Here is a 23,053-nt window from a genome sequence, read left to right on the forward strand (position 1 = left end):
TTTCCGATCGTCCTTGTGTGACTTTTATTGTCACATGATTTAGGTTTTTTTGTTATTTTGAATAATGTTCCTTTACTATATAGACAATGCCGCTGAAACTATAATTTGGTTGGCCTCTTTGTTTACTTTGTTACTTCGGTGAGGAATGACATGCAGGCTTCAGAAGAAGGGATTTTAACGGGCCCCTATGAATTCAGTGACGAAATAAAGTCCGCATCAATATTGTCACCGGGGCAATAATTATTGTCGGATCACTACCTCCGCGGCTACAACCATTATTTTCTTTCGTGCATGAAGTGTATATTAATTTAGTTTTACTGTACCATGCGAATCTCTCCCCAACCCCCCCCCCCCCTCCCACTCCGGGGTCATAGGAACCGGAAAAATCGTTCCCAAATCTCCGATAAATAAATCTCCGGCCTGCCTTTGGCTTTCATACGGGAAATAAGGGGGTTCTTTGAAACTGAGGGAACGTGCATACGCGTACCATAGCTATAACATGATATTATACTGATATGAGTGGGGTGCCAGGATAATTCACACGCAGGCGGGGACCATCAGTCTGATTGTAACCGACAAGTCACCGCATTCATGTAAAATTGAACGAATCAATCAAAGTCAAAGATTTTATTATCGCTCTATAATGAATTATTTCTCATTTTAACATACCGTGCATTCGTATCCATCCTGAATGAACATTAAAGGTAATACAAAGTTTTGGGAATATTTCATCAGGATTGGATCATGAAATTTAAAATTTGCATTACTATTGTGAAACATAGTGTTAGAACACCCAACTCTAAAAAAATTGGGCTCTAAAAAGCTTTTGATTTGGAGTAATTAAAATTTTAAAAAATAAAAAAATTTACCGGTACTCCCGGTAAATTTGGTATAGCTCCCTCTCAGTTCGAAAATTTACATGCCATCTGAGAGCATAACACATATATAGCACTATTGTCAAAGTGTAATAATTAACATGTTTTGGCACCAAATCATATTACCAGACTTAAAAAATATATATAATCATGAAGATAATTATTTTAAAGTTGAGTTGCCTTAGTGTAAGATTTTTATACCGTCTCCTAAATTTGAAGAAAAAAAACACTTGTCTGTACACTGTAATCGCAATATATTATTTTATAATCGATCGGACCGCCGCCATCTTTATGTACTTACATACGTTAATCTATGTATTTCCTGCGCGGGCCGGAATATTCTGTGTTGTTCTCTTCAACTCATTTTTCCATTTCCCTCTCTTAATCGTTTCTGTGTTTTCAACTTTGAAATGCATTTTGTTATTGCTCGACTTTGATAATATTGTTGTTCGCCAGCTCTGTGAACGAACGCACATATTGCCTGTATTTTGGTCAAGTCAAGTGGTCGTGATGAACAGTTACTGCAATGATCTGGCATTGATCCCTGACGTGCATGTGTATTAGGCCTGCGTATATAGTACATGCAGCAGGGACTTGGGAGACAGTTGCGTGTGTAGGCCTACGTGTATTATTAGTCTAGAGTCTATGTGCGTTGGGCCGGATTGGCCCGAAGAATTTGCGAGCACATTTTTTTTAGGGATAATCTCAAAATACTCCCCAAAGTCGTTGTACAGGGACAGTTTGGTATCTAGACAGAACGTAACATTATTTATTTTGCATTTCTTTATTAAAAGTAAAGAAGATACGTTTAATCTTACAAACGAAGATTAATCAATAATAAGGTTGACTAGACTCTAGACGTTTTCCCGAACATTCGATCATCATGTATACTGCACATTCTTAATTTGAGATCATCCCTTTGTAACTTTACGGTATGACCTCTGGTAGAGGTCATATAGAGGTCAGTAATTGCTACACGTGTTATGGGCTAATCTCTCTCCGTATAATTGAATTATATCCTTTCGCCTCATGACCATGCACCTACTACTGTAGTAGGTGCATGTAACATTGCATTGATTAGGTCTATTACGTCTATGTTATAACACTCTCACTTGATATTCTCTCTCTGTCGCTTCTATATCCCTCTCACCCCCCCCCCCCCCTCTCTCTCTCTCTCTTGTATCTCTCTTTGGTATCCCTCTCTATCCCTTCTTTCCTTTCTCTCTATCTCTCTCTTCTCTCTCGCTATCTTTATTTCTCCTATTTTCTTCCCCTCTCTCTTTATTTCTCTACCCCATACCATTCTACCCTTTCTCTATTTATTTCTCTTTTGATGTATATTGTATATATATCTGTCTCTCCCTCTCATCGCACCACCTCGTTCATCCCCTTCTGTATCATATTTCTATATCCATATCACTTGTTAGTCTGTCTCTCTGTCGGTCTGTGACCGTCTGTCTGATGACTGTCTCTCTTTATCATACACACATCTCTCTCTCTCTCTCACTTACTATCACCATAGTAGGTCCATTATATCACCTTTGTATTACGTCTATGATATCACCCCTTCCACTTTATTTCGCTCCAACTTTCTCTCTCTCTCTAGAAGTTCTCATTCGCGTGATATAGGACCATATTATTTTTGTTTAGGGTTATGTATCTCTCTTTCAAAAAAAAAGGTGAATTTTCACTCTATTTTCACTTTCTTGGGAGTGACGTCCGTGATCACTTGTTCAGGAGTGAAAATCGATTGATTTTATAAATGGAGTGCTCTCTAAGAAGAAAAGAGTGAATGTTCACTCTATTTTCACTACATTTTCACTCTCCAGAGGAGTGACGTCCGTGATCACTCGATTTTTTTAGAGAGTAGATGTATAAATATATGACAAAGATAATAATAATCACAATAACGAGAGAAGTTCTCATTCACGTGATAGGACAGTAGTTTTTGGTTGGATTTTATGACAAGAATAATAATAATCACAAATACGATAAGAGTTCTCATTCGCGTGATAGGACCATATTTCTTTTGTCGGGGTTATGTAAAATGAGGGTGATATTATAAATATATTACAAAAATAATAATTATCACAAATGCGAGAGAACTTCTTATTCACGTGATAGGACAGTTTTTGGGTGGAGTTTATGACAAGAATAATAATTATCACAAATACGATAGAAACTCTCATTCACGTGATAGAACAGTAGTTTTTGGTTGTAGTTTATGACAAGGATAATAATAATCACCAAGACGATAGAAGTTCTCATTCGCGTAATAGGACCATATTTCTTTTGTCGGGTTTATGTAAATGAGGGTGATATAAATATATGACAAGAATAATCATTATCATAAAAACGAGAGAAGTTCGCATTCACGTGATAGGACAGTAGTTTTGGGGTGGAGTTTATGACAAGAATAATAATAATCATGAAGACGATAGAAGTTCTCATTCTTGTGAAAGGACCATATTTCTTTTGTCGGGGTTATATAAATGAGGGTGATATAAATATATGACAAGAATAATAATAATCACAAAGACGATAGAAGTCCTCATTCGCGTGATAGGATATATCTTTTGTCGCGGTTATGTAAATGAGGGTGATATAAATACAGTGGCGTACCTGGGGTACTCCGTCAGGGGGGGCAAGCGACCGAAACAAACAAAAAAGGCGATGCTAATTTTCACTTCTGGCGAGCGAGCGAGCAAAAAAAAATCTTTAAGTAACGTTTGGTATATAAACTGGTATTGTTGCAAGTTGGGGGTGGGAACATTCACTTGTTAGCGACGTTAATTTCATTTTTTTGCAAACGAGCGTAGCGAGCAAGAAAAAAAAAAAACTTCTTTTTTAATAATTGCCACTTAAACTTGGTTCAATTGTCCCATGCAGGGCGCGGGAACAATATTGTGTTTAGGGTGATTGTACCCATGTAAGCTACCGAGCCAAAATACATCTTTCTCTCAATGAATTGCTATATAAAATTTGTTTCATTGTTGCAGGTCGGGGGCGGGCACAATCGTGTTTAAGGCAATGTCAATCCCATTTTGGCGGGCAGGCAACCCCCTACATTTCTCTTTTTAATGATATTGTAGCAAGTTAGTGGTGGGCACATAATTCCACGAGCGAGCGAGCGTAGCGAGCGAGCAAAAAAATCACTTCTCTTTTATAGGGAAAATATGGTACATAAACTTGGGTTCATTGTTCCATGTCAGGGACGTGATTATTAAAAGCATGGTTATTTCTATTTTGGCGAGCGAGCGTAGCGAGCGAGCAAAATTTTTGTAATGATAATTGGTTCATAAATTTCAGATGTTTTTGTTGCAGGGCAGGGCTTACACAATCATGTCTAAGGTGATGTTAATTCCGTTTTGGCGAGCACGAGCACACCAAAACTTCTTTGAATAACGTTTGGTACATAATTATTAACTGGTTATTGCAGGTTGGGGCGGGCACGTTAGCGGTGTCAATTCCATTTTGGCGAGCGAGCATAGCGAGCAAGCAAAAAAAAAAATTCTCTTTTAATAGAAATTAATAAATAAACTTGTTTTTATTGGTGGAGGTCAGGATGGACGCAATAGCGTTTAACGCGATTCAATTCCTTTTTGGCGAGAGGGCGAAAAAACTCTTCCATTTTTAATGATATTGTTGCAGGTCAAGGATGGGCACAATTGTTTCCAAAGCAATATCTATTCATTTTATTCGCGAGCAAGTGTAGCGAGCGAGAAAAATGAATTACTCTCTTTTAGTAACATTTGGTACATACACTGTGTGTTATTGTTGCCATGGTTGCAGGTCGGGGCCCGTCGGGGCAGGCACAATTGTATTCTAGGCAATGCTAATCCTTTTCTTTTTCAGGGGGACGAGCAAGTGAAAACATTTAATACAAAATAGGCTAGCAAGCAGTTCGCGCCAGCGAAGAGTTTCGAATTTGTTATATCACTTATATTTTCCTATTTTCATTTGTCTTAATTTTTCAGGGCCGTATGCGGAATATTTTCCTGGTGGGGGAGGGGGAAAGATGCGTTAAAAGTTTTCGAAGAATCTCAAAAGCAAAAGGAGTGAAGGGAGTTCGAGCGACCGAACTGGTCATGAGGGTACTTTTGCATTTTCAAAAGTAGAATTGAAGGATTTGGTATAGGCCTACACTACATTTTCAGGAAAAAAACTGTACGTTTTCAAAATATCTGGGGTCAACTGCCCCCCCCCCCCCTGGTGCGTACGGCCATGGTCTTTTTTGTTTTAATTTCCCCATTTTTTTCCTTCCCTTTTTCTTTCCTTTTCCTTTTTTTCCTTTTTTCTCTTTCTTTCCTTTTTTTCTTCCCTTTTCTTTTTTTCTTTATCTTTCCTTTCCTTTCTTTTCTTTTCTTTCCCCTTTTTCTTTTTTTTCCTGGAGCCCATCAGGGGGGCACTCTGCCCCCCTGCCCCCCCCCCATAGGTACGCCAGTGTATAAATATATGACAAAGATAATCATTTTAATAAAAACGAGAGAAGTTCGCATTCATGTGATAGGACAGTAGTTTTTGGTTGGAGTTTATGACAAAAATAATAATAATCACAAAGACGATAAGAGTTCTCATTCGCGTGATAGGACCATATTTCTTATGTCGGGGTTATTCAAAATAATGAGGGTGATATAAACATATGACAAAGATAATAATTATCACAAATGCGAGAGAACTTCTTATTCACGCGATAGGACAGTAGTTTTGGGGTGGAGTTTATGACAAGAATAATAATAATCACAAAGACGATAAGAGTTCTCATTTGCGTGATAGGACCATATTTCTTTTGTCGGGGTTATGTAAATGAGGGTGATATAAATTATGACAAGAATAATAATAATCACAAAGACGATAGAAGTCCTCGTTCGCGTGATACTTTTGTTGGGGTTATGTAAATGAGGGTGATATAATTATATGACAAAGATAATCATTATTATAAAAACGAGAGAAGTTCGCATTCATGTGATAGGACAGTAGTTTTTGGTTGGAGTTTATGACAAGAATAATTATAATCACAAAGACGATAAGAGTTCTCATTCGCGTGATAGGACCATATTTCTTATGTCGGGGTTATTCAAAATAATGAGGGTGATATAAATATATGACAAAGATAATAATTATCACAAATGCGAGAGATCTTCTCATTCACGCGATAGGACAGTAGTTTTTGGGTGGAGTTTATGACAAGAATAATAATAATCACAAAGACGATAAAAGTTCTCATTCGCGTGATAGAACAGTAGTTTTTGGTGGAGTTTATGACAAGAATAATAATAATCACAAAGACGACAGAAGTTCTCATTCGTGTGATATATAGGACCATATTTCTTTTGTCGGGGTTATGTAAATGAGGGTGATATAAATATATGACAAAGATAATCATTACATAAAAACGAAAGAAGTTCGCATTCGCGTGATAGGACCATATTTCTTTTGTCGGGGTTATTCAAAATAATGAGGGTGATATAAATATATGACAAAGATAATAATTATCACAAATGCGAGAGAACTTCTTATTCACGTGATAGGACAGTAGTTTTTGGGTGGAGTTTATGACAAGAATAATAATAATCACAAATACGATAAAAACTTTCATTCACGTGATAGAACAGTAGTTTTTGGTTGTAGTTTATGACAAGGATAATAATAATCACAAAGACGATAGAAGTTCTCATTCGCGTGATAGGACCATATTTCTTTTGTCGGGGTTATGTAAATGAGGGTGATATAAATTATGACAAGAATAATAATAATCACAAAGACGATAGAAGTCCTCATTCGCGTGATACTTTTGTTGGGGTTATGTAAATGAGGGTGATATAATTATATGACAAAGATAATCATTATTATAAAAACGAGAGAAGTTCGCATTCATGTGATAGGACAGTAGTTTTTGGTTGGAGTTTATGACAAGAATAATTATAATCACAAAGACGATAAGAGTTCTCATTCGCGTGATAGGACCATATTTCTTATGTCGGGGTTATTCAAAATAATGAGGGTGATATAAATATATGACAAAGATAATAATTATCACAAATGCGAGAGAACTTCTCATTCACGCGATAGGACAGTAGTTTTTGGGTGGAGTTTATGACAAGGATAATAATAATCACAAAGACGATAGAAGTTCTCATTCGCGTGATAGGACCATATTTCTTTTGTCGGGGTTATGTAAATGAGGGTGATATAAATTATGACAAGAATAATAATAATCACAAAGACGATAGAAGTCCTCATTCGCGTGATAGGACCATATTTCTTTTGTCGGGGTTATGTAAATGAGGGTGATATAATAATATGACAAAGATAATCATTATTATAAAAACGAGAGAAGTTCGCATTCATGTGATAGGACAGTAGTTTTTGGTTGGAGTTTATGACAAGAATAATAATAATCACAAAGACGATAAGAGTTCTCATTCGCGTGATAGGACCATATTTCTTATGTCGGGGTTATTCAAAATAATGAGGGTGATATAAATATATGACAAAGATAATAATTATCACAAATGCGAGAGAACTTCTTATTCACGCGATATGACAGTAGCTTTTGGGTGGAGTTTATGACAAGAATAATTATAATCACAAAGACGATAAGAGTTCTCATTCGCGTGATAGGACCATATTTCTTATGTCGGGGTTATTCAAAATAATGAGGGTGATATAAATATATGACAAAGATAATAATTATCACAAATGCGAGAGCACTTCTCATTCACGCGATAGGACAGTAGTTTTTGGGTGGAGTTTATGACAAGAATAATAATAATCACAAAGACGATAGAAGTTCTCATTCGTGTGATAGGACCATATTTCTTTTGTCGGGGTTATGTAAATGAGGGTGATATAAATATATGACAAGAATAATAATAATCACAAAGACGATAGAAGTCCTCATTCGCGTGATAGGACCATATTTCTTTTGTCGGGGTTATGTAAATGAGGGTAATATAATTATATGACAAAGATAATAATAATCACAAAGAAGATAGAAGTTCTCATTCACGTGATAGGACAGTAGTTTTTGGTTGGCCGATTTTATGACAAGGATAATAATAGTCATAAAGACGATAGAAGTTCTCATTCGCGTGATAGGACCATATTTCTTTTGTGGGGGTTATGTAAATGAGGGTGATATAAATATATGACAAAGATAATAATTATCACAAATGCGAGAGAACTTCTCATTCACGTGATAGGACAGTAGTTTTTTGTTGGATTTAATGACAAGGATAATAATAATCATAAAAACGATAGAAGTTCTCATTCGCGTAACAGGACCATATTTTTTGGTTGTGGTTCATGTAAATGAGTATGATAATACAGTATGTTTGGCAAAGATAATAATTATCACAAATGCGAGAGAACTTCTCATTCACGTGATAGGACAGTAGTTTTTTGTTGGATTTAATGACAAGAATAATTATAATCATAAAAACGATAGAAGTTCTCATTCGCGTGATAGGACCATATTTCTTTTGTGGGGGTTATGTAAATGAGGGTGATATAAATATATGACAAAGATAATAATTATCACAAATGCGAGAGAACTTCTTATTCACGCGATAGGACAGTAGCTTTTGGGTGGAGTTTATGACAAGAATAATTATAATCACAAAGACGATAAGAGTTCTCATTCGCGTGATAGGACCATATTTCTTTTGTCGGGGTTATGTAAATGAGGGTAATATAATTATATGACAAAGATAATAATAATCACAAAGAAGATAGAAGTTCTCATTCACGTGATAGGACAGTAGTTTTTGGTTGGCCGATTTTATGACAAGGATAATAATAGTCATAAAGACGATAGAAGTTCTCATTCGCGTGATAGGACCATATTTCTTTTGTGGGGGTTATGTAAATGAGGGTGATATAAATATATGACAAAGATAATAATTATCACAAATGCGAGAGAACTTCTAATTCACGTGATAGGACAGTAGTTTTTTGTTGGATTTAATGACAAGGATAATAATAATCATAAAAACGATAGAAGTTCCCATTCGCGTAACAGGACCATATTTTTTGGTTGTGGTTCATGTAAATGAGTATGATAATACAGTATGTTTGGCAAAGATAATAATTATCACAAATGCGAGAGAACTTCTCGTTCACGTGATAGGACAGTAGTTTTTTGTTGGATTTAATGACAAGGATAATAATAATCATAAAAACGATAGAAGTTCTCATTCGCGTGATAGGACCATATTTCTTTTGTGGGGGTTATGTAAATGAGGGTGATATAAATATATGACAAAGATAATAATTATCACAAATGCGAGAGAACTTCTCATTCACGTGATAGGACAGTAGTTTTTTGTTGGATTTAATGACAAGGATAATAATAATCATAAAAACGATAGAAGTTCTCATTCGCGTAACAGGACCATATTTTTTGGTTGTGGTTCATGTAAATGAGTATGATAATACAGTATGTTTGGCAAAGATAATAATAATCGTAAAAACGATAGAAGTTCTCCGATTCACGCGATAGGACCACTGTAGGGGTGTATGTAAATGAGGATGATATAAATATATGACAAAGATAATAATAATCACAAAGACGTTAGAAGTTTTCATTCACGTGATAGGACCATAGTTTTTTGATGGGGTTATAATGTAGATGAAGATGAAAGAAAATAATAATCATAAAAACAATTCAAACATTCAGTGCAGAGGTTAGCACACTGGCAGGCGAAGAGAGGGTGCGAGAGGAAGGGAAAGAGGGAACAAGAGAGAGAGAGAGAGAGAGACAGAGAGAGCCTGGGTCTATATTTCGGAGAGAGAGGGTCCATGTGGTGAAAATGATTATTTTCGAAACTTCCAAGGGTATGATGAACATTACAACGAACTTCTGTAGGAAAGAGAGAGAGAGAGAGAGAGAGAGAGCGGTATCTGGATAGACATATTTATTGTATTTCTTTCATGTTTATCTGAACGATTATGTGGTCATTCATTTTCAAATTGCTTTCTTTCTGATATTCTTTTCTGAATGCATTTCACGGACATAATAATTGGAAAAAATGATAAGACTTCATGTATCCCGTAGGCCTACTTGAAATTGTTTGTTATAAATGTATATCAAAAAGACTGATCAGTCGAAGCTGAGACTAGATTGAGACGGTTGCGGAGGAGGGTTTACGGGTACGTCAAACCATATGTTTACATTATGGTCAAACTCACTCTGCAAGGAGATTATAACTCCCTTGATTTGTGCGATACAATCCTGAACGGTACTAGCTCTCACACAAACGCACACAGAATGATGCTGGTACCATGGAGCTATAAAAGAGACCATGGACCGAAGCCATGCGAATACAGTCGCCTTCCCGCTGTGGAGCGGGGTCAGCGTCTTTTGTCCATGCGGCTTGCGCCACCGAGCGGTTAACAGTTTCAATATCGATTATACCATGAACCATTTACAACAGTAGATGGCGCTAGTATACAACAACATGAGCCGGTTTAAATACAGGCAGCTTGGAACTAATAATTGATTTATTAATTACTGTTTAATTCACTAAAAAAAAAAAAAAAAGTATTTCAGCGGTGGAGATTGGCTAAAGATATTCCTATAGCATCTTGTTATAACATCAAAGAGTTTCAGATGAATTAAATATTTTTACCAATACTTTGTAATACCTTTAAGTTATCCGTATCTTAGAATCTTAGAATAGTTACGGATACGGATACCTACTAACGTTCATCCATGGAGAGGAAATTAATCAAAACGAACATCAGATGTTAACTGAGAATTATCGTAAAAGAAACAAAATCGAATACATTGCACAATAAGATACAAAATAGTGCAAAATTATATTACACTAGACCTAATACAATTATACTTATAAACTCATCAATATAATATAAAGAAATTGCTTAAATTTGGTACATGTATAAAAAGCACAGAAGGTCCTACTTCCTCAATGATTTCGTATTAAATTTACTTTAAAATAGACAAAGCATACTTCTGTAATTGTTAGGAAAAAATCGATCATACAATCATGTATTCTTTAGAAAAAAAGATAAGAACCTCAATCGTATAACATAAATGCATTGAAAAACAGGAATAAAATGAGACGAGAGATATATGCTTCCCCGTCCCGTTCTAGCTTGTCTCACACACTCTCTTACACCCCCCCCCCCCCCAAATAAGAAATTATACCTTCAGATATCTACTCATTTTTAACTGAACATAGTGTTCAATAGTTAAAATTAACACACAGGTGTATTAAACTTTCTAAAATTGCAATATACCTCGGAACACATTCTCTGATTTTTTTTGTTTCCGGGCACGTAGGCCGGCTTACTGCTTCAATGTCAATATAACAATATTTCTTCCTCAGATAGGCCGAATATGTTATCGGGTTTAGAAGGAAAAAAATCGTGAATTTTATCAATCTTTCATATTTTGAGCAAGAAATGAGCGTGGCATCCACTCACACCTTTTCCCTGACCATACTCTAAAGTTATTTCAGTTCGGATGCCCCACCCCAGGCCCCACCCCCCCCCCCCAAAAAAAAAAGAAAGAAAAACTACTACTAATAATAGAGTATGTACTACCGTGCAGCCGTGCTAATAATAGTAATTAAAAACATTAACAATAAAATAAATATGCACGTATAGTTAAATCTGTTTTTTCTAGAGCACTTGTTCATGCAAGTTGGCTGAGCTGATGCATTTGCAAACAAAATTATGTTGCGCCACCACACGAGCTAGCGACGGACATGTACGTGTACATTGGTGTTCGTGTTTCCATATTTTCAGCGACCAATATCCATATCCATCCACTAGAATGGCTAATGTTGCAAGGCTAGTATCAGGCTGTCGCCACTCTTTTCAGACAATACTTCACCGGAATGTAAGTTTAACTAATACATCCACTATAAAGAATTTGTTTTGTAATGATTTCTTGCATTAAATAATAGTTTAGGAAGCCTATATTGCACAAGGCCTTTATTTCAATACAGTCCCATAAGTTCAAATCGATGTCCCGTTTTCAGAATTTCCCAATATCCTCACATGTCGTGGCCTGGAAACGAATGCACGCTAGATAATGTAGATTTTTGTTTGTATATATGACCTTGAAGGGGAAGTCCACCATAACATTCGGTAGGTTTTATATAAAAAGCTGGATAATTACAGAAAAGGATCGGTGAAAGTTTGACAGAAAATAAAGTTTGTAGTGATCAAATCAATCGTCCATAATAATCATAATCGTATGCGAATTGGCAGAAATATCTGTCTGGTAAGTGGTAATGTATGGCCTATGGCTATGGGGATTTTCGGGTGCTCATACGATGGTGGGGCACATGCGCCTCCACCCCCACTCCAGGGTCGGAGGGACTGCATGCGTGTTCCCAAAATCTCTGGTAAAGGGGTTACTTTTTCGCGCGACAAAGACGTCTGGCCCGCCATAGACTTTCACACCAAAGATAGGGGGGTGCTTTCAAAAAGAGGGAGCATATATATGCTTACCCTAAATAAAACAGATTGTGGGCGGCCTCGACGCAGGCGCACGCGCCCGCCGTTATGCACTTGTATTGCATTGAAAGAATGTTTGAAGGATACCAGACTTGTATCAAATATTCTTATCTTTAAAACACATATTTGATTGTGTAACATACTTAGTGACGTCATTTTAGCCAGTGCTTCCTACTTCCATTATGCAAATGACATAAATTTCAATAATTAAAGATACAGCTACAGATGAGCACACATGAACATGTAAAGATTTTTTTGTGTTCTCCGTGAGTTCAATCATCTTTTCAGTTGTTATTATGTCAAACCTGTCCACAAAGACCACATGGTTTTTTCCCCTTGAAAAGGGTTTCTCATTGAAACATGTACTGAAGGAACGTGTCTACAAAGAGCCCCCCACTCAGTGTTATTTAAGGTACGCATATGCATGTTCCCTCCTTTTGAAAAAACGGGTTTTTGTGTACTACCAGCCGGACTTTGGTGCGTGAAAAGTACCCCTTTACCAGACATTTTGGTAACGCGCATGGTATCCCTCCGATCACGGAGTGGGGGGGGGGGGGCGGGCAAAGAGCAATTTTTGTGTTTCCCTTGGGTGGTCGCTATAGACAGGTTAGACTGTACCTAGACCCTCTTCATTTCTTTCCCTCTCAACAGGCTGGTGTAGCTGGGGCAGTCCCTGTGAGACACCTCAATCTACAGGAGTACCAGAGTAAGAAGTTAATGCAGCAGTATGATGTCAATGTTCAGAAGTTCATGGTTGCCGATGATGCTCAACAAGCAGTCCAGCAAGGCAAAGACTTGGGTAAGTCAGTCAGGGAGGAGTTGACCCTTTGACTCCTCAGTTGTCTTTTTCTCCTCAGCTTAAAGATAAAGACTAGTTATGATCATGCGATTGCATTGTGAAAGAAACGTGGAATCGATCAGTAAAGGTTGATCATCTAGTATATAAGTTTTGGTGTGTACTGCAAGGTTCTGGAATCATCAAAATGATAAAATTTAGCCCAGTCTTGGTAAAGTTACAAGCACTGTAAACAGAAATATGTATATGGGACTATGCGACACGTGCGTGACACGTGCGCGATATCTATCAGGTCCAAATAGATAAAATAATTTACCAAATATATCAATTAGTAGGCGGTTTCCCGGCAAAATTTGTATCATCACGTATTAGTCAAAACATATTCTTTCTCATGATTGGTAATAAGAGCCTCCATTCCATATTTTGAGAGGGGGGCATTTCCAAAACTGGTCTTTACCTTTAATACAGGTGACTACTCAGTTCCTAGAGGCAATAGGTTCATTGACGAACATTTCTTTTTTCTGCTTTTTAACTTCTATACACTTTATAGAAGTTAAAAAGTGGGTGTTTTTAAAGAGACTCTAATTATTGCAAGGACTGACGTAGGTATTATTACAGAGAAAATTGAAGAGAAGAAATGTATATTATTTCTTCAAAAACTAACTCTCCAAATGCCTTGTTAGAAATATCCTAATTGTCTGATATGAAAATTCTCAACAGCTGTTGTTGATCTTTTTAATGCTAAACCCCCAAGTATATTTTTATCGATATTTTTTGTGTGCCTTATACTAAAAAATTGTGTTATATGTTTCATTGCTCATTTCCTCATACTTTTTGTTTCTCTTGTATGTGATAGATGTGAGGGAGATCGTATTGAAGGCTCAGATACTTGCAGGAGGTAGGGGTAAAGGAACATTCACTAGTGGTCTCAAAGGAGGAGTTCATCTAACCAAAAAGTAAGAAATTGTCATTCGAAATATTGAAAACATGCTTTATTTTCTGAGTTATTTCCCCTATTTATTCCTACATTTAGTTCGACAAATGTGTACCTTTAGAAACTTTTCAAAATCAAATTTCATCCAGATTGTATTTTGTATTATTTCATAAGCAAATAATTTTTTTTTGCTTAAAGTCATTGTTGGAATGTGCCTTTGTAGACTTTAAATATTTTGTCTTATGAATTCATATAATGAAAAGTATGTGTAACGAGATGTATCTATAAGGAATGCCTTTTAAATATGATTAAAAAAAAAAAATTATTCAAGATGTTATAAAACTATTACTTTTCTTCTTGATGCATCTTCTAGCCCCAATGATCTTGGTCCATTGGTTGAACAGATGATTGGAGCCAAACTCACCACCAAGCAAACTCCCAAGGATGGTGTCCTTGTTAAAAAGGTAATAATGAAAATAATATTTGTCTATTTATTGATTTCTAAGCATACTTTGTTCATGTTATATTGTAAAACAGCATCTGAGGAACTAACACTTCAACCAGCTCTGCTTCTAGTTGTTTCCTCTTTTCTTATGCTTTTTCTATTATATTTGTCGATTCATTGCATATTTTGTAACATAATTACCGGTATTCATTGTATTATGTTTTGCATGAGAAATAAAATCATTTGAATCAATAGAACAGTTCTTATATCTTTACTAGCACATTATACCTTTGTTAAAGGTCTCAAAAAGCTTTATGAATAAAAAGAAAGAAGTGAGACAAATAGAAAAGCTGCAGTAAAATGTCTTGTGACTTTAAGAGTACCAATATAAATTAATCACTTAAATAAATATGTTTCAAGAGCAGTTTTGAATTGTTGAACTGTTATCAACATATCAGTTAAACTTGCAATATATGCTATAAACTGCTGAAGATTAAATTTTCATGCTTTGTATTGAGTAAAACCCAAAGTTAGGTTAGGATTATGTGTAGTTGATAATTTTTAAACGGGAGTAATCTACAACAATGTGCCAATGGTATCAAGCAAGACATAGTTGCATCATAAAGAGGAATATTTCAGACTTTCAGCTCTCCATTGATAGCAATATTGAACTTGTGTTCTTTGTATTTTGATTCATGGTCATACCTTACAATCAGTGTTGCTGATCGTTCGTTCGTGTCTCCTTAGATCAAGATTTGTAATCTTGATCTTCGGAGTAGTTGTTGCTGATGGTACACTCATGTTACAGTTATGCTTCATTCTCAAGATGATTTTGAATTGATGAATATTTTACAATTTTGATTTTTTGTCATTTAGGTGATGGTAGCGGAAGCACTGGACATTGAGAGGGAGACGTATTTGGCCATTTTAATGGACAGAGGAATGATGGGTCCGGTTCTTATTGGGAGTCCAGCGGGTGGAGTGGACATTGAAGAGGTGTCAGAGAAGACACCAGAGCTTATATTCAAGGTAGGCTAGTGTCAGAAGGAGATGAAGATGAGTTGAAAAAGAATCAATATATAGTGTCGGAAACTGGTTAGATTAGATATAACTCTTTGTGGGAATGATTTTAGTTTTATATGTTGAAAAGGTCTTAGATAAAAAGAATCTGTAATGATTTGATTTTATAGGAATGTGTCAATTAAGAAAAGAAAAAAAATCCGTAAAGAAATGATTAGTCCTTTCATAAACTTATCTAATATATCTTCAAAGAATGCTCAAAACTGGCTTAAATCTAGAGATATTTGTGAACGTCTCTCATCCATTATGAGAGTAAGCAGACAGTTACAAAACACCACCACGTTGTCTCTCAAAGCTTATGTATCTTTGCATTATCAGCATAAAAGACTATTACATATGTGATACATGTTGTTTTTATAGTTCTTACTATCCCTATGAATTCAAAGATAGGCAGAACTATCATGTCATGTGACCTCATTTTAACCAGTCATGTTCAAAGATGTGTGATATGTGAAATATAATTGTATAATACGATCTTGCATTGATGTCTATTTTAGGTACCCATTGACATCACCATTGGCATCACAGATGAGCAAGCTCTTACAATGGCAAAAAATCTTGACTTTAAAGGAGATCTCATCAGAGTGGTGAGTTGCAAAAATTCCTCTCAGATGATGACATTCATTTAAAATGCTATCTTGAGTTCTGGTACAATGGAATTGCAGTTTATAGTTTACCTGTTGAATATATATGTTTTTTTCTATTGTTAATTTTAGAGAGAAATATAAGAGAGTTGTGGAATGTGTGTGGCGTGTCTACCTATATATATATGGTTAGTAAGATACAAAAATATGATTTTGAAAATGTGTATAAGAGGCATGCTTTGAAAAAATTTATCTAAGTGACCAGTGACCACAGATTATATTATAATTTCCTCTCAAAACATTCCTTTTCAAGTCTTGATCGTTTTTCCTGTTTACACGCGCCTTGAGCACTCCACAGAGTGGATTTGGAGCGATATAAGTTACATTATTATTATTATTACTAGCAGGACCCGCGGAAATCCGCGGGATTCTAGAGGGGGGCGGGGGTGTAAATAGATATATAGAGACTGTCTAAATTAAAACCACCAAGAACTTTGCTTGCCATTCAGGCCATTAAAAAAATATACATGTTGAGCGTCCCCGCCCGATTCCTTTTTGGGGGCCGCCTCCTATTTTTTTTTTTTGAAATTTTTTTGATTTTTTTTTTTTTTTTTTTTTTTTGAAAGAAAAAAAAACAGCGTCCCCGCCTGCTTCCTTTTTGGGGACCGCCTCCTATTTATTTTTTAAATTTTTTAAATTTTTTAAAAAAAAATTTAAATTTTTTTTGTAATTGTTTAATTTTTGTTGTTGTTTTTTTTGTTTGTTTTTTTAAAGAAAAAAAAAAACAGCGTCCCCGCCTGCTTCCTTTTTGGGGGCCGCCTCCTATTTTTATTTTATTTTTATTTTTTTTGAAAGAAAAAAAACATGAAAAGCACTGCTAAAATGTATTTCTGTTTTAAAAAAAAAAAAAAAAAAAAATTGTCGGCCGCCATCTTGAAAAATAGCCAGAGTGTCAGGGAAAATGTACGGAGCGGCCATTTTGAAAAAAAAAAAGAAGAAAAAAAGGGCCTCCTCCTTCCCATTTTTCGAAAAAACAGGACGCTAAACATGTTTTTTTTTTAATTTGGCCTTATATATAAAAAAAACAAAAAACGATCCAACTGTACCTGTAGTTATTCTTTAAGCCACTGGAACTGCGTAGAGTTCCGTAGTGTGGCGTACCGACTACGCAGAAATTAGGCTGCATATTAATGGGAAAATAGTCCCTGCGTAGGTTATGCGTAGGCTGGCGTACAGGTTTGCTTATGGTTGCTTACTGTGTAGAAAGCTTTTACTGCTTTGACGATCTGGCGTAGGGTAGCGTACTGTTGCGTAAAAAGGCATACTTTCTGCGTCAAGTTTCTACGCCGAAAGTACGCGAAAAAAATTAAACATGTTGAATTGTTTTCGTTCATCTTGCGTACCTCTTTCCGTCCCTCAGCATATAGTGACGTAGGCCAGCGTAGTTGGTACGCAACACTACGCAACTCTACGTATTGTCCCCACGCCAATTAGTGACCCGCAAGTGTCACAAATAAAGTATTAAAAATATGCTCATCTGACCCTAAACGCCTAAACCCCCAAGCTTTCAGGGGTTTATGGCCCCTTGAAACCCGTGGACCCCACGCCTATATTGTATATACACTCAACTCGCCGCGATCTGATCTCTCCCCCCCCCAACTTTGAAGAACGTAACCCCCGAGCTTTTGGGGGTTTATGGCCCCTTGAAACCCGTGGACCCCACGCCTATATTATATATACACTCAACTCAGGACCCGCGGAAATCCGCGGGATTCTAGAGGGGGGGGGGGGGGGGGCGCAGGCAAAAAATTAAGTTTTTTCATTTCGGGGGCTCCATTTCAAATTTTTGGTAAATTTTCGGGGGCTACTTTTTCAACTTTCGGGGGCTCTTTTTTCTGGGGCTACTTTTTCATTAATTCATTAAAGGATAGGCCTACACTTTGTTGAGATTTGTTTAGTAGGCGAAGGTTTCAGGCTTAATACTTCATAGGTCTAATTGCCTATTTAAAAAAACAACATTTTTATAGTTCAATAACTAAGTTTTCATGCATTGCTTTGATGCAAGAACTGTAACATAATTAATAGATCTAGATTGTGATTATTTCTGACCATGAATTTCAATAATCATTTTTCAAAGTAAAATTTTCACAAGAAAATCAGACAGTCGTTTAAAAACGTAGACATTAGTAATACTTTTACTAATTCTAAGCTCAGGTTTCGTAAATCATTTCACGAAACCATATTGAAATCGTGATGCAAACCAACAGATACAATTTCAAAGTGTCAAATCTCTTCGACTCGAGCTCAGCTCAGCTGATCGAACTCGCACACACTCCAGCGTAACTCCATGAAGCTCGAACACCGACGCCGCAGGCCTCGGAAGCCTGCGGTGCGCGGTGCCGGTGTTACACTGCATGTGTGAGGACTGAAGGCAGCTTGCGACTGGAACTGTCAGTCCAATGGTTTTCTTGTGAAAACTTTCCTTTAGAAAATGATAATCAAAATTTAGTAGCATGGCCGTAATAATCACAAAATAAGCTTTGATGTCATACCTCCATTCATGAAAACTATATAAAAATCGCGGCAATAATGATGGAAATAGGTCCCTAAGTTTGGACGTGGACGGGAAGCTTTGTGTGTATCTCTGTGGCTTGTGCAGCTACTATACAAAGGATATCCTATAGAAAGATGCTTTACCCGGGTAAGCCCGAGCCTGTGCGTCGTGCATTTTATACGCAACTTAATGTGAGTGGATGGTCATCGGTCGTGTGTCTACGGATGTCATGTTGAATATCCATGAGGTATCTCTGTCGTCACGCATATCCTGCATTATGCATGTCGCGTCTGTTTTCGCCCTGGACGTCGACACGGAGGAGGACCTCGGGCGGAGTATAGCCAATTCCACAGAGTAGACTCTCCCGCGGACGATGGCACCGGGCACGGGTACCCCGAGGGCAGGGTTCGGGAGGAGATAGCCGCACCAACTTGGGTCGGCGATCTCATTAAAAAACAATAGGATACAAAGGCTCGCCGAGACGTCGCGCCCCCCGCGGAGCCTTAGCGTATTATTATTATAGAATTTATTATTTTCTCACTTCTCACCCTCTTTTAAACTAACATAATTCAGTTTAATTTTATTCCCTTTTGAAAATATTATTCAGCTATGTAAGTAACACATTTTAATCATTCAGTAATCTTAATATTGTTTATACAGGCCGCAGATCAAATCAAGAATTTATATGAGCTATTCCTTGGAGTTGATGCCACACAAGTTGAAGTCAATCCATTTGGAGAAACAGATGATGGTAGAGGTATGTTGTATCCTTTGCTTGTTTGATGGGTGATGTTATGATTCGTTAGGCTGCACTAACATTCACCAATGATTTTATTCATTATTTGAATATTTTAATTCTCATGTAAAGCCAGTAATGAGTCATCAAGAAAACTGATCCATCTTTTGTCGCCACCATTGATGTGCTTTGATGCCAAGATTGATTCAAATAATAGTACAGACTTCCATCAGAAGGAAATCTTTCTATATTATATACATATTCTGCCTTTTTATATAGCGGCCAATACATCGAAACGAGTCTTAAGCGCTTTTACAGACATATAATTACCCGGTCATCAGATTAGGGCTTACCCGCACACAATTTGTGCACATTCTCCACTCCCTGGAAAACATTCTGACCAGTTGCCATTTTACAAGCGCACACTTGCAGATCCAACCACATTAACTTTCGCATCCTACCGGGTACCCATTTAATACCTGGGTGGAGAGTGGCAAATGTAGATTAACAACTTGCCAAAGGACATTAGTGCTGTGGTGGGACTCGAACCCTGTACCTTGTGACCTGCAGTTGGTGAATTATCCACTAGACCACCTTCTATCATTTTAACAAGATACTTACATGTATTTTCTCAGGATTCAGACTTATGTCATCTTCACCTTTGTCCTTTTGTCTCCATCAGTGGTATGCTTTGATGCCAAGATCAACTTTGACGACAACGCAGAGTTCCGCCAGAAGGAGGTCTTTGCCATGGACGATATGACAGAAGCCGACCCCAAGGAAGTCTTAGCAGCTGAGCACAATCTGAACTACATCAGTATGGATGGCAATATAGGATGCTTAGGTAGGTGTGAAAGGCATGTCTACTGTAGATAGCACATGTAATGTGGGTGTCTTGGGGGTACAACAGTTGTCATGAGCTTAAATATATTATTGAGTATTGGTTGTTAAATTGATTGTGAAAGAAAATGCTGAATGGTTGATTACAGTACGTAATTAAAGATCAACCAACTGTTTATTGTTATTTATGAAGATATGGAATTATCAAAATCATAATAAATTTACCAAATCTTGCTGAAAAGCAAAAATCAATGAAAAGAGGTGGGCATAGATATGAATGCATGGGACCACACAAACATGTGACATGACAATTTGGTCCAAAGTTGTATGCTGTTTTTGTCACGTTTGAAATATGTGAGCATTTTAAGGGCAAATGTTCCTGGAACATTATTACGGTACTAGTATATTTTTTTCCACATAAGGACAGCAAGGAGGAGAAGGCTCACAAATTATTCTTCAACACCCAACCTTCTCTTTCAGCCTTTGGCTCTAAACAGCCTGAAAACTAACTACAGTGGCACCAAAATTTAGGGCTATCATATGATGATCTGTTCTTTGATTTATCTCCAGCTATGCTCAAGTTAAACCAGGTTTCATTTTGGTGCTCTTTCATTAATATGGGCCCTTAGCCCTAGCTCTGAATATAATGCAGTCAAACCTGCTTAAACAATTACCTTTACAGAAAGATCACATCTATGAAGACCTTATATTTTACCTCCCTTGAAAATAATGCTCCCATCATATCCTTTAGCAACCTGTCTGTAAAGATCAGTTCTCTTTTCTCCTACGAGTGGTCTTTATATAGAGGTCTCCCTGTATAACATAATCCTTTCTTCCTCTTGCTTCAGTGAATGGTGCTGGTCTGGCCATGGCAACCATGGATATCATCAAGCTACATGGAGGAGAGCCGGCAAACTTCCTTGATTGCGGTGGTGGTGTAGGAGAAGGGCAGGTCTTTGAAGCCTTCAAACTCATCAGCTCAGATGAAAATGTGAGTTGTTGTAGACCTTCTTCTCTTCCGCTGTGTGTGGTCCTGCGATACATGCCGTGTCTACAAATGCTCCATGGTCCATTTCTGCACAAACTGAATTCTTAATTTTAACCTTTGACCAGAACTATACCTTGCCCTAAAGCGCATGTTGTCACACCAAGTACATGAATAGCCTTCAAAGCTTAGCAGTTCTGATGAAAATGTGAGCTACTTTAGAATATACTTTGGAATATTTCCACTTTTATTAATGTGCCAGCTATTCTTATATTCTATTCAATATTTCTGATTAATTTTAATTTAGCATCTGAAAAGAGGTGATTTTTTTGTTGTTGTGAGGCTTGGAGACTTACCAGAATTATACTTGTCTTTCTCTACTTGTTCACTCTTCACAGGTAAAGGCTATCCTAGTGAATGTATTTGGAGGTATTGTAGATTGTTCCATCATTGCTAATGGCATCACGTCGGCTTGCAGGGGAATGGATCTCAAGGTACCCCTTGTGGTCAGGTTAGCAGGTGAGTGAACTGAACCTTAATATGGTGAAGTCCTATCATAAATTACTAATGTTATCTAATGTAAATATATTGATTTGATCATCTAGATAAAATATTTTTCACTGTTTCTAATCAAAGGCTGTTGATTTCTTGGAATCATCTGAATAGATTCTTACTTCATATGTCTTAAAATACAAGTTACTATTTACACTTAGTAAGTTTTTCAAAGATCATTAATTATTAACATTTCCTAATTGTAACAATTTCATGAAGTATCATTGCAGGGCAACGTTACTATGAGAAATCTTGTAAGTAAGACATTGGATGACCCCTTTAGTCAATATTTTAGACTAGCTAAGCTCATATTGGCTGGATATTTTGAAAGCAGTAGAAGCTCTTGATTTGGGGGGAGGGGGGGGGGGGGTTCATTCTAACATACTTATTCTGTATTTAGATTATAAAAATCTAGTCTGTACTTTTAGCTAACTGAAGTAGATGTTTTCATCGTGACCTATATTCTTATGTTTATTTTGCCAGGGTTCAACGTAGAGAAAGCTACCAGCATCCTCCACGAAAGTGGTCTTCCAATTAAGATTGCTGCAGATCTGGAAGATGCTGCCAAGAAAGCCGTAGCTTGCCTTAATTAACAACATAGTAGGAAGGCCCTTTGACATGAACTAGGAATCATACTGGATCTAAGAACTTGCTGAGGTCTTGTTCACATATTGCATGATGAACCGCCCCCAAAATGTCGCTGCGGTAAAAATAAAAACCACTTTACATATAAATGAATGGCCAATGAGGTTCAAAGATAAATAGCTGCGTCCAGGCCCTAAATCATACTCACTTGTCTATATGTTATAATATACAGATTTGAATTGCACACAATTTTGCCAGCGTGGGGTTTTTGTAGACGGGATACTGCGCTTTGTGTGAACTAGAAGCAATTTTGGACAGATACCATCACTTTATGACATGTGATAGTCATACCTGTATATGAAGACCACCCAAAGAGAAGTGGTCTTTATAAGCAGGTAGTCCAAGTTAACAGGACCTGTCTAGAACTGGTTTCTAATAGAAACACTGTCCAATATTTAATCTAAAAGTGATCTTTTTAGATAAATGTCTTTCTCTACAGGTGATTCCTAAAGCAGGTTAGACTGTACATATAGACCAGGAGCCAGGGGGGGTCAACCTAGCTGGGAAGGAAACCAGTTTTCATGTGCACAGATGTGA

The 23,053-nt window shown here is 36.9% G+C and overlaps 1 protein-coding gene across 1 annotated transcript; it reads left to right on the forward strand.

The window, feature by feature from the left end:
* Positions 1-11,621: 11,621 nt before the first annotated feature.
* LOC581428 (succinate--CoA ligase [GDP-forming] subunit beta, mitochondrial) lies at positions 11,622-22,741 on the forward strand. Its single transcript, XM_030972256.1, has 11 exons — positions 11,622-11,742; positions 13,017-13,164; positions 14,018-14,117; positions 14,469-14,559; positions 15,417-15,569; positions 16,118-16,207; positions 19,419-19,515; positions 20,177-20,338; positions 21,183-21,325; positions 21,718-21,838; positions 22,355-22,741. The coding sequence occupies exons 1-11, from the start codon at positions 11,677-11,679 to the stop codon at positions 22,462-22,464; spliced, it is 1,281 nt and encodes a 426-aa protein (XP_030828116.1). The 5' UTR covers positions 11,622-11,676; the 3' UTR covers positions 22,465-22,741.
* The last annotated feature ends 312 nt before the right edge of the window (positions 22,742-23,053 follow it).

The sequence above is a fragment of the Strongylocentrotus purpuratus genome, unplaced genomic scaffold (genome assembly GCF_000002235.5).
Source record: "Strongylocentrotus purpuratus isolate Spur 01 unplaced genomic scaffold, Spur_5.0 spur5_scaffold_6, whole genome shotgun sequence".
Classification (NCBI taxonomy): domain Eukaryota; kingdom Metazoa; phylum Echinodermata; class Echinoidea; order Camarodonta; family Strongylocentrotidae; genus Strongylocentrotus; species Strongylocentrotus purpuratus.

Excerpts from the sequence above, each read along its gene's own strand:
- LOC581428 (XM_030972256.1), top strand. The coding sequence starts at position 11,677 with ATGGCTAATGTTGCAAGGCTAGTATCAGGCTGTCGCCACTCTTTTCAG. Across the intron at positions 16,208-19,418 it reads AAGGAGATCTCATCAGAGTG|GCCGCAGATCAAATCAAGAA; the intron begins GTGAGTTGCAAA and ends TTGTTTATACAG. Across the intron at positions 19,516-20,176 it reads AGAAACAGATGATGGTAGAG|TGGTATGCTTTGATGCCAAG; the intron begins GTATGTTGTATC and ends TGTCTCCATCAG.